The sequence below is a fragment of the Histoplasma capsulatum genome (assembly GCF_000150115.1).
Source record: "Histoplasma capsulatum G186AR genomic scaffold supercont2.3, whole genome shotgun sequence".
Classification (NCBI taxonomy): domain Eukaryota; kingdom Fungi; phylum Ascomycota; class Eurotiomycetes; order Onygenales; family Ajellomycetaceae; genus Histoplasma; species Histoplasma capsulatum.
Window position 1 is genome coordinate 2,609,670 of NW_025544803.1, and position 12,925 is coordinate 2,622,594.

The window sequence follows — 12,925 nt, forward strand, 5'->3', positions numbered from 1 at the left end:
GTATGGGATGATTTCCCGATATTTTGATGTCTAAGGAATGGAAAAGAGGATGGATTCCTTGGGTTCGGATTTGGGTTTTTGAATGTTTATTTGGAATTAAATCCATGCGTGGAGTTAAAATCTGGGTCGGATGTCTCTCATGCGGGCTCTTTTTTTGTCATTATGTCGGCATAGTGCCTAGTGATAAATGAGTTTTATTCTATATCATTTGTTAATGCTACCCACTTGTATGTGTATGGGAAATCATATGCTCTTGCCCGAATCAAGATTGGACTAATTTCTCCAGATATCTAATTACCCGCTGATGAAGTAGACAACAATTAAAATGCTCCGCCGATCCCAAAACACCTCATCAAATGCGCCATAAACCAACAGCCCCAAAACAATCCAACATGGACCTTATTTTTTCGGTCAAAATGTTCACTCCATCATAATCAGAAGCATATTCAAATCGTTCCGACAAACTCCTTTGCCAAAGGTATCGCTCACATATCATCTATCTATTCGACGAGCTTTCAGTTTCCTCAACTGCCTGCGCATCCTTTTTCGTCCGAATCGCCAGCTTCCCTTCGTTGATCACCGCTTCATATCCTTTTTGTTCCAGAACCCCACCTTCATCACTAACAACCTCTCTCGCTTCCAGTTCCTCAATCACCTTTTGATTTTCGCGATTACCCTCGAGCAAAAACTTCAGACATAGCACCGCATGTTCTTTGATGTACGGGTTATGGGCGTCGAAATTCGTGCACGCCAGAATAGTCTCTAAACCGCCGTACTTGCGGATCTGGTTTTGGACTTCCGGGCATTGCCATACGAGCGAGGAGAGAACGAGAACTACCAGCTTCTTTAAGTTGCGCCACTCAAAGTCGGATGGGTCGTCATTGCCTACGGGAGGAGAGTGGGCTCTGGATCCTGGGCTGACAGTTGCCGCATCAGCCGGTTCTTGATCGTTCGGGTCGTACGGTCGTTCGACCGCAACAGGAACGTTGCTTGCACCTTGTGCCGCTGTTGCATCTTTTGGTGATTGGGTAGCCGCACGTGAAGCTGCAGTGGCGGCGGAATTGATGGAGCTCAGTGATCCTTTGGGTATACTTCCCTCCAACTCTTTGAGAAGGGTAGTCAAATCGTACACAATCTCCCACTGCACGAGCAGGTTTTTCCAGCCGGTGTTTTCTGTGAGGACGGCGAAGAATTCCAGAAACTGGTAAACTCCTTCATACACGCGTTCCATGTCCCAAAGGTTTAGTGGAAAGTCCTCAGGACGTGCATGGCCCGCGCGGATTTGACCTTGGAGATAAATCAGAGCACAAGTTTCAGGGATAATGTTGCCCCGGAAAACGGTAAAGATGTAGCGAACCGTAAGCACATCAACCTTTGTGACCGGGACAGAGCTTCTGCCAGTGGGTGTCTCAGTCGCTGACGTGATATTAGGAGGTGAATACTTGGCGCGGAAAATGTGCGTGAGGATTTTAATTACTACAGCCTGGGCGGGCGAGATGATGTCCTTTGCTTGCCCGAAATCCGAATAAGCATGAGACATCAAACCATTCTTAAGCACAGCTTCCATGATTTGAACCATCATCTTAAAGTAAAATTCCTCATCTGGAAGGTCCCAGGCGGCAATAAAAATCAATAGCTCGCGGAGAAGGTTTCTACCAGTCTCCTGGGCAAGAAGAATATGGCAGCGGACCGCCTGCATATTTTTATTTCCCGATCGTTCTCCACCCTTAAGACCGAAACTATCAACAATACCTGCTTGGATAATCATCGGCAGAGCCTCGATTTCCGCAGGACCTAGGACGAGAGGAATATCTGTGAGTAAGCCACGCTGCTGGTCCCCAGGTCGACCGGTATAATCGTCATCATCATCCTCGTCATCTTCTTCCTCGTCAACACTGCCATCTGCCGCCGCCTCTAGGCTACGCGAGTCATCATCCGGTGGAATACCATTACCATCCATCGACTCGTAATGTAACTCCCCGTTGGCCATGATAGGTGAGGGCTCTTGAAGTCTAGCCATCAACTCGTCTTTCGCTTCCTGTAAGGTCTCTGCAGCTGACTGGGGGGATCGCGACATTGCGGTGTCTTGAGCGGTAACTGGTGCGTCGACCGCGGCTATGGCGCCGTATTCCTCTAAATCTGGCAAATCGGTCCAACACGTCCGTGGATAACCCGTCGTAGCACTCCGATCGATGCTGAGAATCGCCTTTTTCCTGGTCGGCTCCTCTTCGACGAGGGCGGTTCCATCTTCACGGAATCGGTCCTTCAAATCTGCCCAGCCTTCCATTTTGGCTGACAAAATTGCAGTAAGCGCAGCACGGATTTCTGTCACTCGGTCTGGATCCTTACCCATCTGTTGGATTTCTTTAAGATTCCGGCCCAGAAGCTTCTCCATGTGATCCTTTACGTTGGCCAGTAACATCATAGCCGCTTCCTCTTTCGACGATGCCGGTTCTCTGGGGAAAGTTGAAATCGTTTCTAGCAACATATCCTCCGCGTTTCGGTCGTAGATCGTGCGCAAGGGTGGACTAACAAGTCGCACCCCCGCTCTTACAACTGGTGCTACACCTTGTGGAGGGGAGCCGCCAGCATCCAACGGCTCCATAGGTGTTATTATACTTGACTCGCCATTTTGATGATAACCAAAGAGATCAAGCCACAACACAAGTTTCCGATGTTCGTTATGCATGATAAAATTATGGAGGAACTGGAGGCAAGTGATTAGCAGCCGTTTGTAGAGATTAACAACTTTTTGCCATCTTTCTTCATTTCTAGCGTTGCTTTCGCCATCGTAGCCTCTGGCAGTAACTCTGACGCATGTGTCAATTAGCAACAAGATTCTTTGATCAAAACCCTTCTCAGCAGCCAGGTTTTGTGCCTTCTTTGTCGTCGCAAGTAGATTTCGCGCAATTGTACAAAGATCGTTCAACCGTTCAATATCCTTTACCAGCGAGAAGTAGTTATACGCTATGAGGTTGGAGGACGATTCTTCGCAGGTTCCGGGAGCCGCCAACGATTGTGTTTCGAGAACGGGGATGGCTTTGCTCAAGACGTCGGTGAGGCCTTGCCATATCGCCGGTGAAAAGCCCAGATTCTGCCTATTTTGAAGTTAGCGACACTCATACGGTGCATTTTCTTTCTTTTTCAACTACAAGAAATAAAAAAATAAAAATACAGAAAATTCCCGCGTTCACAGTGATTGTCCAATCTTCAAGTGGGATTGAATGAGGGGCATGCGGAAAAATGGCTTCTTCATACCTTACTTCGCTTTCCTGATGGCTCTTATAAAGAATCTGCTTCCCAGAAAGCAACATATGCTCTAACCGTTTATCATCAATCATACCCCGAGTCTCATAGTGAGTCAAAGTCCCGGCGAGAACCACCCTCAACAGCAACTCAGCCGGAGTGCACTTTGGCCCACCATGGTTTGCAGAGCGCTCCGAAGCCCCAAGGCTTTGGGCTGTTGACATTTCAGATCTGCGGGAGGATCTATATCCTCAAAAAGAAGAGTAAATATCCCAGCTGCAACCAACCCCCAAAAAAAAAGGAAGAACAAAAGTTTTCGGGTAAGTTACTGGATGAGAACAGCAGCTTCGCGGTCTTGGCATCTGAGGAACTAGGTTCTTCCGTTTCCCGGCATCAAAGAAGCATATGAGCTCCAACAGTTATCAAGTACTATCCGGTGATATTTCCCTAACTGGTTATTTCTGTCTAAATTACATGATCATCACGTATGCCATTCACCGTAGCAAATCATCGACGGAGGTGCAGGGCGTCTCTCAAATTCGCCCAAAACCCGCGATCGTAAATATTCACCACATCCTTTAGGCTCTGTAATCTCATCCATCTTAGATCGGCGATCGCGTCCAGGTCCCCGGGCTGCGTTATCGAGCTGCATTCCCTAGCTAGGGAAAACCCGACCCTTGGAGGATTTCCATCATCCGTGAATATCAGGGTTTGGTCAACCTGAATCGGCCACGGAACGTAAGGTTCGACGATGTGGGAATCCGGGTGTTTTTGGGGGTATATTTCGCTTTTCCTTGCCTTGAATACAAGTCCATCCGCAATACCATCTCGCCAATCACCCCACTTTGCGCTTTCGTTGGTGGTCATACCGCTCCAGATCAGATACACATGGTAAAGAAACATCGCAAGCGGCAGCAGTACAGTCAGCATTGCCAGCAAAAAAACTCCTCCAACGACAATATCATCGGCAATTGCATATCCCCATAATTCAAAATACATTCCCCATTCAATTCCCTCCGCCCAGTGCTTAGAGCGCATTGCAGTAGGAAAACTTAGGACTAAGGTGTCCTGTAAATAACGGTCGAGTATCGAGTATCCCAAATATGTTCCATAGGACAGTAGCACAAACATCGACAGCAGGAGTGCTAAAAAGTAGCGGTAATTGTTTTCACCAACACAATTCATCAACCATACACAATGGTGATCGTGCCTAGAGACACATACATTGCAAATGCTGCAATGCTTACTTCGAGCAGGCTTCAAAGTATGGCAGGTTCGGCAGACATAGCCCGGATGGAACAAGATTCGATCATAGGGATATGATCGCATGTGGTCTTCGATGTTCTCCCGCGTGATAATGGAAGTTGTAAAAACAGAACTATATAAAAGCCAATATGGCAATGTAGCAATGACTGGGATGCAAAGTTTGTGGAATACCCCGATCCTTGACCAGATGGCGGGAACAAATACAGCTTCCGAGCCGACCAGCAGCACAAGGAAGAATATCTACAGCCCCATGAGTAAGTCTGAGAATGAAATTTATTGTTTTTGATAGTCACATACCAATATCACAGGATGGTTTTCATACATTAAATAATGTCCAGAACGGCTTCCCCATCGTGAGACCCGGGAGCCAAAAAAGACACCATCGACCAGGCGCAGAAACTTGGGGGTATGGATCCAGATGATACGATGCAGCAAACCAATTGGAGTTTTTCTAAAAATAAACACAGCTTAGTAGAATTCAGAGTCGTAATAAAGAGGTACTCATAAAATGAAGTCGAATACCTCAGGGCTGGTAGTCTCCCAAACAAAGCAACGAATGTCACGAACGACAAAGCAAACACCACGGCAGCAACAGTTCCCAGTGCTCCCATCTTGTTCGGGGTGCTTGCTCTGCGTCGCGCAGAAACAAATCAAATTAGCAAAAGGGAAAGCGGGTGAAAATTGTCCAGTCGTCAGGCCCTGACCTTCAAAGGCCCATCTCGAGGCTGGAAAATCTGCTTTTATCCTCGAACTCGAGCTGGATTGTTGCTGATAGCCTCAGCTTATCGCCACGTGACTCTCGCGTCATCAATCGCGTCTCCATGAAAATGGAAAAGGATGGCAGCAACACAACAAACTTTAGAACCATGCTTGGTGCGTTTGACATAGACGGCTGTTTACAAAAGGCACTTGTCGAATATGACAAGCCCCACTGTGGTCTATTCGGGTGTCTCTAGTACACACGATGTTGGTGGCGTTTTGTTCAAGGACACCAAGTTTTGGCTTTCAAGAACCGTCCCATCAAGGTCATGGATAATACAGCAGATTCAGGTGAGCCTGTCCAGAAATGACTTTATTGCTCTATTACTTATTGTTATATTAACAGCTCCCTAGGCCAACGGTGGGAAAGTAGTATTATTAGAGAAAGATGCTGATGTACTTCTTGTGGACCATATGAGAGGGGACAACCCTCCTGGCTCGTTCGTAGACCCTATCATTCTAAAGATATGGCTTTTGTTCACCTAGATAACATGTCGGTAGAACTTCTTTCCGGTATATTGAAAAGTCCATCCGGAGTGGGAAACGGGAGAGCCTAGAAGACCACCGCGCTGGTCCACAAGTTGGGTATTTCCGTCCTGTTGGGTCGACTACCATCCGCCAAAAGAGTCACCGAACCGCCTTTACTGCGAGAGATGATCAAATCCTATATGACTGGGTGAAGCCTTTTGAAGAAAATGGGGGCCACATAGGAGGAAATAAAATTTACCAGCAACTTTCTGAAAAGGTACTTTTCACCCCGACCCCTTATATCCGTCCATACTACAGTTGTTAAGGATGAATAAATTCAGTATCCGCATCATACATTTCAATCATGGCGTTATCGTTACCTAAATAAAGTCAAAGATCGCCCACGACCTGTCGCCCCGGAGCCAACTGTCCGCGAGACTGACGAAGAACCCAGGAGTGACGAACGGCTGCAGGCGGACACATCTAACACCCGAACCCCTGGCTCCGGCAGCAACAGATATAAACATTTTACAGAGGAAGAGAAAGAAGACTTGCTCCGTCATATAAAAGATATTCTTAATATTGATGACGGCAAGGAAGATGAGGCCTGGTCGGCGTATGCCGAAAATGTATGGTGTCTGCGAAAAACCTGAATCGTGCATTGTTTCCACTTTTCTAACCCAAACTTATGACAGACCGGCAAATCTGTTGCGGAATGGAAATCTTTTTTTCAGAACGTTATTCTGCCAGAATACAGGTCAAGAAAATCTAGGAATACCGCTTCTCATCAGGCTCTACCAGTAGCTCACCATGATATTGCTGCCTCTTCTTCAATTCGTGCGAAATCTCCCAAGAAACAACATAGTGAAAACTACAGCCTTACGTCCTTTTCAGAAAGTGGGAGCCAACAAAACTTGGCTCCTCTGGAAAAACAGCGCATAGATATTAGAAAACGACAACGGAGCGCAACACATCTTCCTGCCACTGAGGGAGAATCTGAAAGCCGGAAACGAAAAAATGTCGAGCCCACCGCTCGAGCAACGACATGTCCGTCAGTTGCAAGACAGCAACCTGATAGAGCAATGGCTTTTACGGCTTCACCAACAAATTCTCCCGGCTCCTCTATTCGGGAACAGAGCACACATTCAAAATCCCACTTCCCCTATCCCAGTAATAACGAAAATTCCACCTCCGCGAGCCGCGCCGTATCTGCCACCACCACCAACTCAGCATCAGATGACCGTTTTGAAACCGCCCCTCAATTCCGACAAGACACTTTGGAAAGCCATTATCAAACGCCTCCCCAGATCCTAGATCGCCGACACGAGTTCAACGGCTCTCCAACCCCGCGACCAACCCCGATTGCTGAAACAAATGCGCATGCTGGCGACAATCCCTCATCCTTGCCCAACGATCAGCCCTCCATCGAACGTCTGGATAAATGGATCGCCTCCAAAACCGTTGGTCCCAAGGCTTCCACCGAGCAGCAAGTTCTCGAAGCGCTAGCATGCACCACTATGGATCCCGACCTAGCTGATACGGTTCTCGAAGCAATGGCAACTGGGAAGGGAATACCTGACAATATTAGGGGCGTTTGGACGAAAGAAGATGACGAGTGTCTTGAAGCGTCTGATTCGAGGGGCATTGAGGCTTTGATTCAGAAGCACGGGGATGAACTGTTTAATGAGCGATTTGAGTATATAATGACCCGTAAGGAGGTGATGATGCAAATGCAAAAACCAGCAGACTGATGGAGAACGCACTATGTTAGCCTTTTGTCACTCCCTCTCATCCTTCCTTTCTGCTTTGCGTAATATCCAATGGTTGTCGATGCGCCTTGAGCAGAAGATATTATTCTATACATGCAAAATGCTAAACATTCCTATTCCAGGATACTACAAACCTGGACGAATAGCATGGTCAATTATGCTAATAAACTCTCATTAGCTTTCATTTTCTTGGTTTAAAAACCATCGCGGAGTGAAATTAAACTGCCTAACCCCTTGTTCGGGGGTTAATGTTTATGGGTAAAGAACATTGAATACGGAACCCAAGAGTTTGTAGATCAGATATCATAACTAAGAAGCAAACATAAATCAAGGAAGGCTAACGAGGAGAAAAATACATAAGAAAAGTAAAATGTTGAAAGGCATAGGGACATGGAGAGAAATATTATAGATAATCCACCTCATTGCGCTTTAGAAACAGGGAAAAAAATCTTCAACCAATAGCAAATGATTTACACGTGATAACCAAGGCCAAAAACTAAAATAAAACATAGTGTAGAGAAGAGAAACTTTTTTCACCCATGATCCTTGAATAATTGAACCAACATGATGCAGAAAGGGAAGATGCCATTCGAATTCTTTGTGCCCATAAAAATATCAATGGCTATATGTTTGGCAAGCATGGAAAATGAGTCCGTGTCTGGGAAGGGCAACTTCCCGGGTTAACAGGTCACCAAGGATAGTTGTCGGTTACCTACTTGGCAATACAAAGTAGAGAGAAGTCAAGGCTAATAGAATAGCATTGGACTAAGCGTCCTTGAAAACTCTGCATAGATTTTAGCATGGAACTCAAAGGTTTATGAGCAGGGCATTTAGTAAAACATACAAGTGTTGTTCGTAAAATTGCAGCATCTAGATATCGCATCAGTTGACAAACCCATGATAGCACGCTAGCATTGAACAACGGTATTGCATACCTTTTGGGGACACTTCTCATAGCATTGTTGAATGGAAACTTTCGCTTTTTTGTCGTTATTCCAATTGAGGTACACGAATAAGTTACCCGTAGGTGGATCGCGCATTATTGTATCGATGGACTTGACCTGTGAATCCCAGTTCTTCGTTTTCGGCACCCAATCTGCAACATTATTTTCTATTTCCGGTGTCCCATTCGCTTCCGAGTCGCGAGATTTTTTTGACCTTTTGACGATCGATGTGTCGTGCGTTGGTGTAGACCCCGTAATGGATTTCCGTTTTTTTGATGGTTTCTCAGGTCGTCCGCCTATGATGGAAAAATATTCTTTAACGACATCCGCTGCCCCTTCTCTAGACACAATGTTAGGGTTACGCCGTGGAATCTGGAGCGAGGTAGAAATACACTAGATTTTCCTCTGGTTCCAGAGTCTGATCTTGGGGATCTTCGTAGCCTTTCCATTTGACCTGAAAGAGGAGAGTGCCCTGAATATTTCTTAGCGGACTCGACCACAAATTAAAAACGGATGTTGCTACCCACATCTTTCGCAAACTCATGACCCATAATCTTCTCAACCACGTATCTAGACAGGACGGAAATCATTAGAATCCATAATTTAACTTTCGCATTGCTCTTGCTCACACATCGTCGCCCTCTTCACCGCTGTCGTTGTCGTCTTCATCAACATCGGAGGGCATGTCAGGTTTCTTGGAGACCTGTTGTTGTTCTTCGGCATCATTGAAGGGAATCGATTCCCCTGCAGATTCGTCTTCACTCAATTGGAGAGCAGCTAGAGGTATATGCGACAGCTAATATCAGCTACAAAAGGCTCAACTCGTCACGGCGCATATGAGGGAACTCACGAGGCATGTTTGTGTGCCAGTGGCTGGGAGTAGGACAAAAGAAACCCCAATGTGCTTGACGGTCGCGGAACGTAAAAATTTAATATATCAAGTCCGCGCGAACAATCCCAGTAGCAGTAGCAGAATCGCCCAGTAGCAAAATGCTGTGCAAATGGCCAGTTTGTTGAGTTGCAATAGCATGTCGCGAGTCGTGTTGCAAGGTGTACACCAACCCGGAGATGGAAAGAAGCTGCTGGCTAGGTTCGTTTACGTAATCCAGAATTTCATTGCCGCGCGCAAGTGATTTATTTCAAGCGATAGGGCACAACAATCTAGCATTCGGACTCCACTACGTCCAATTCTCGGCTCGCCGCAGCTTCTTTGTTATCTCTTTATCATTTCGCTCTTATCCAACTCCCGGAGCATTTAAATCGAAAGGATTTTACCGCCTAGCGGTCCACCTGTAATATGGCAATGCGTACGTCAATGCCCCTCCTTGGACCGATATCTTTTGAGATAACAATACTGACTTGTTCTCGGGTCCAGAACTTGATATGTCCCAAGGTAGATCACTTATCCCTTTCCGCTGCTGTTTGCTGAAACCTTTGAATTCTAACAAATACTGTGCTTGGGAATAGCCTCCGTTGTCAAGGATGAGCAAGGGCGCCCTTTTATCGTGGTTCGAGAGTATGTTACAACTGTCCTTGGAGGCCTATATAGGGACAAGCTTTTGACGTGTGGGATTACAGTCAAGGAAAGAAGAAGCGACAGAGCGGAACTGATGCGGTCAAATCACACATTGTTGCGGCAAAGACAGTGTCCAGCATAGTGAAAACGTCACTGGTGTGCTACACTTTCTCCAGTCGGTTATTATCGATATATTCTTCTAAAACGTCTTCATAGGGCCCACGCGGATTGGATAAAATTCTAATTTCTCCGGATGGAGATATCACTGTCACAAATGATGGGGCCACCATTCTCTCTCAGGTCCGTTCTTATCCGATATCTCAATATATGCGGACTGCATTGTTGACTCTTGATGCTAGATGGAAATATCGAATAATGTTGCCAAGCTTCTTGTTGAGCTTTCAAAATCGCAAGATGACGAAATTGGAGATGGAACCACTGGAGTTGTCGTCCTAGCCGGAGCCCTTCTGGAACAGGCTGCCGATTTAATTGACAAGGGGATCCATCCCATTAGAATAGCGGATGGCTATGACCAGGCCTGCGAGATTGCGGTTGAGGAACTGGACCGAATCTGTGATGAGATTAAATTCTCCTTAGACGATCGAGAAAATCTGATCAAAGTCGCGAAAACAAGCCTCGGAAGCAAAATGTGCGTTCCGCTCGGTGTTCATTCTCAAATAGATTTTCCATTCTGACTAGGCACAGTGTTTCGAAAGCTCATGACCATTTCGCCAATATGGCTGTAGATGCAGTTCTCTCCGTCGCAGATCTAGAGCGAAAAGATGTCGACTTCGAGCTCATTAAAGTTGATGGTAAAGTTGGCGGAGCCCTCGAGGACTCCCTCCTTGTCAAGGGTGTCATTATCGATAAAGACTTCTCTCATCCCCAAATGCCTGACGAAGTTCAGGACGCCAAGATCGCGATTCTGACCTGTGCATTTGAACCCCCAAAGCCCAAAACGAAACATAAGCTTGACATAACGACTGTTGAGGAATTTAAAAAGTTGCAGGCATATGAGACGGATAAATTCACAGAGATGATCCAACAACTCAAAGACACCGGTGCAAACCTCGTCATCTGCCAGTGGGGCTTTGATGACGAAGCGAACCACCTTCTACTCCAAAACAACTTACCCGCCGTCCGATGGGTAGGAGGGCCCGAAATCGAATTAATCGCTATTGCTACCAACGGAAGGATTGTGCCGCGATTTGAGGATTTGAGCCCAGAGAAACTAGGCACTGCGGGTACCGTACGTGAGATGAGTTTCGGTACGACTAGGGAAAAAATGTTGATAATTGAGGATTGCGCAAACACTCGCGCTGTGACCGTCTTCCTGCGTGGCAGTAATAAAATGGTATGCAAACAAGCCTCCCTCCCTTCATTTCGATAGACCCTTTTTAAACTTACTTTCTCATCTACCTTAGATCGTTGATGAGGCCAAGCGATCCTTGCACGATGCCCTTTGCGTTGTAAGAAATCTTGTACGTGACAACCGTGTTGTGTACGGCGGTGGTGCTGCCGAAATTGCCTGTTCGCTTGCTGTAGAGGATGCTTCTGTTAAAGTAAGTATTTCCACCCTATTTGTAGCCATGCTAAATTCCAATAGTCGTATTGTCTGACATTAATTTTTCCTTCTTGCGATTTATAGAATCCTGGACTCGCGCAATATGCCATGCGCGCATTCGCAGATGCTCTCGATAGCATTCCCATGGCCCTAGCGGAAAATTCCGGCCTCAGCCCTATTGAAACCCTTGCCGCCGTTAAGTCCCGCCAGCTGAAGGAAAATAACCCCTGTCTCGGCGTCGATTGCATGAACACTGGAAGCAATGGTTTGCGATTCCCGACCACCGCCCTCTCCAGAGTGATCACACTCTATTGAACACCAGATCGAAACTAATCAATATATCACACTCCTTACAGATATGAAGCAACATTTCGTGATTGACCCGTTAATCAGCAAGCGCCAGCAACTCCTGCTCGCAACTCAATTATGTCGTCTGGTTCTGAAGGTAAAGACACCGCTAATTTACAACCCACATTGGCCACCACCTTAGGATCTTTTCATGCACTAACTTTCTTTGATATAATAGGTCAACAACGTCATTATTGCTGGCGATGATGAAGCCGAATATTAGATAATTTTGCTTTTCAACTCCTTTACGGGTTTTGAGGCTTTGCAGGTCTCGTGCAACGGGTAAGGAATAACCAAAAATAAAACTACGTCGAAAATATATCGAATTCGTGTGGTCAGGCAGCTCGCATCAACCTTGGCACTAGATTACAACTTCTTGTTTCAAAATTAAAAAACAAAAAACGCAGCTGAGATAGAATAATGGCGAAATATGCCACATCAATAGAAAAGCACTGGACTTTGGACACAAGGGTGCCTAAGGTATCAAACCATTTCGATAAATGTGTCTATCTTATGGTAGTGAAACCGCTTGTCCGCCTCTCCATTCGACTCCCCTATGAATTTCCTTTGCTCAAGTAACTTCACCTTGTCATCCATTCTAGGATACCCTTAAAATCTATTCTACCCGCCACGAACAGGTCGTAGCATATTTACTGCAATTGCGCATAATCACAATCCCATCCAAACCATCGCCCCTCCTCCCCATCCTATGAGAATAACTTCGATCCATGCACTATCTTACCAGGGGATCACTCCCAAATTTGGTCAGTGCATAAATCCATTCCCCTCCTTAGGTCCTAATTTTGAAAATAAAAATAAAAATAAAAATAAAAATTTACACACGTATTCCCCACACTGGCGCAGCCGAAATACAGTCTTCGTAAATGTGAACAGGAAACCATCACACCCTCTGTAATCTGTAATGTTGATTGATTCATCACGATATTACCGTGCCTTGTGTTTTTACACATTACCGTTACCTCGGCATACGATCTGTATAGAACATATGTCTTATACATCTCATGATACAGGTCCGATACCAGAT

The 12,925-nt window shown here is 45.9% G+C and overlaps 4 protein-coding genes across 4 annotated transcripts; 2 read left to right on the forward strand and 2 right to left on the reverse strand.

Annotated features, from left to right (window-relative positions):
• Window positions 1-496: 496 nt before the first annotated feature.
• HCBG_03044 (DHHC zinc finger domain-containing protein) lies at window positions 497-5,123 on the reverse strand (the record flags this gene model as incomplete). Its single annotated transcript, XM_045430093.1, has 6 exons — window positions 497-3,098; window positions 3,259-3,489; window positions 3,797-4,314; window positions 4,471-4,752; window positions 4,810-4,963; window positions 5,035-5,123. 6 exons carry the CDS (start codon window positions 5,121-5,123, stop codon window positions 497-499), a joined length of 3,876 nt encoding a protein of 1,291 aa, XP_045289988.1.
• A 307-nt stretch (window positions 5,124-5,430) lies between these two features.
• On the forward strand, window positions 5,431-7,652 carry HCBG_03045 (uncharacterized protein; the record flags this gene model as incomplete). The annotated part of the gene is made up of 5 exons (XM_045430094.1): window positions 5,431-5,562; window positions 5,626-5,711; window positions 5,773-6,016; window positions 6,081-6,368; window positions 6,435-7,652. The coding sequence occupies 5 exons, from the start codon at window positions 5,431-5,433 to the stop codon at window positions 7,488-7,490; spliced, it is 1,806 nt and encodes a 601-aa protein (XP_045289989.1).
• A 151-nt stretch (window positions 7,653-7,803) lies between these two features.
• HCBG_03046 (heterochromatin protein HP1) lies at window positions 7,804-9,309 on the reverse strand (the record flags this gene model as incomplete). The annotated part of the gene is made up of 6 exons (XM_045430095.1): window positions 7,804-8,292; window positions 8,353-8,378; window positions 8,444-8,792; window positions 8,815-9,006; window positions 9,082-9,229; window positions 9,303-9,309. 6 exons carry the CDS (start codon window positions 9,307-9,309, stop codon window positions 8,274-8,276), a joined length of 741 nt encoding a protein of 246 aa, XP_045289990.1.
• A 340-nt stretch (window positions 9,310-9,649) lies between these two features.
• On the forward strand, window positions 9,650-12,402 carry HCBG_03047 (T-complex protein 1 subunit epsilon; the record flags this gene model as incomplete). The annotated part of the gene is made up of 11 exons (XM_045430096.1): window positions 9,650-9,759; window positions 9,828-9,845; window positions 9,920-9,968; window positions 10,031-10,124; window positions 10,185-10,268; window positions 10,328-10,617; window positions 10,674-11,322; window positions 11,393-11,530; window positions 11,617-11,797; window positions 11,889-11,977; window positions 12,059-12,402. 11 exons carry the CDS (start codon window positions 9,750-9,752, stop codon window positions 12,101-12,103), a joined length of 1,647 nt encoding a protein of 548 aa, XP_045289991.1.
• Between the last annotated feature and the right edge of the window lie 523 nt (window positions 12,403-12,925).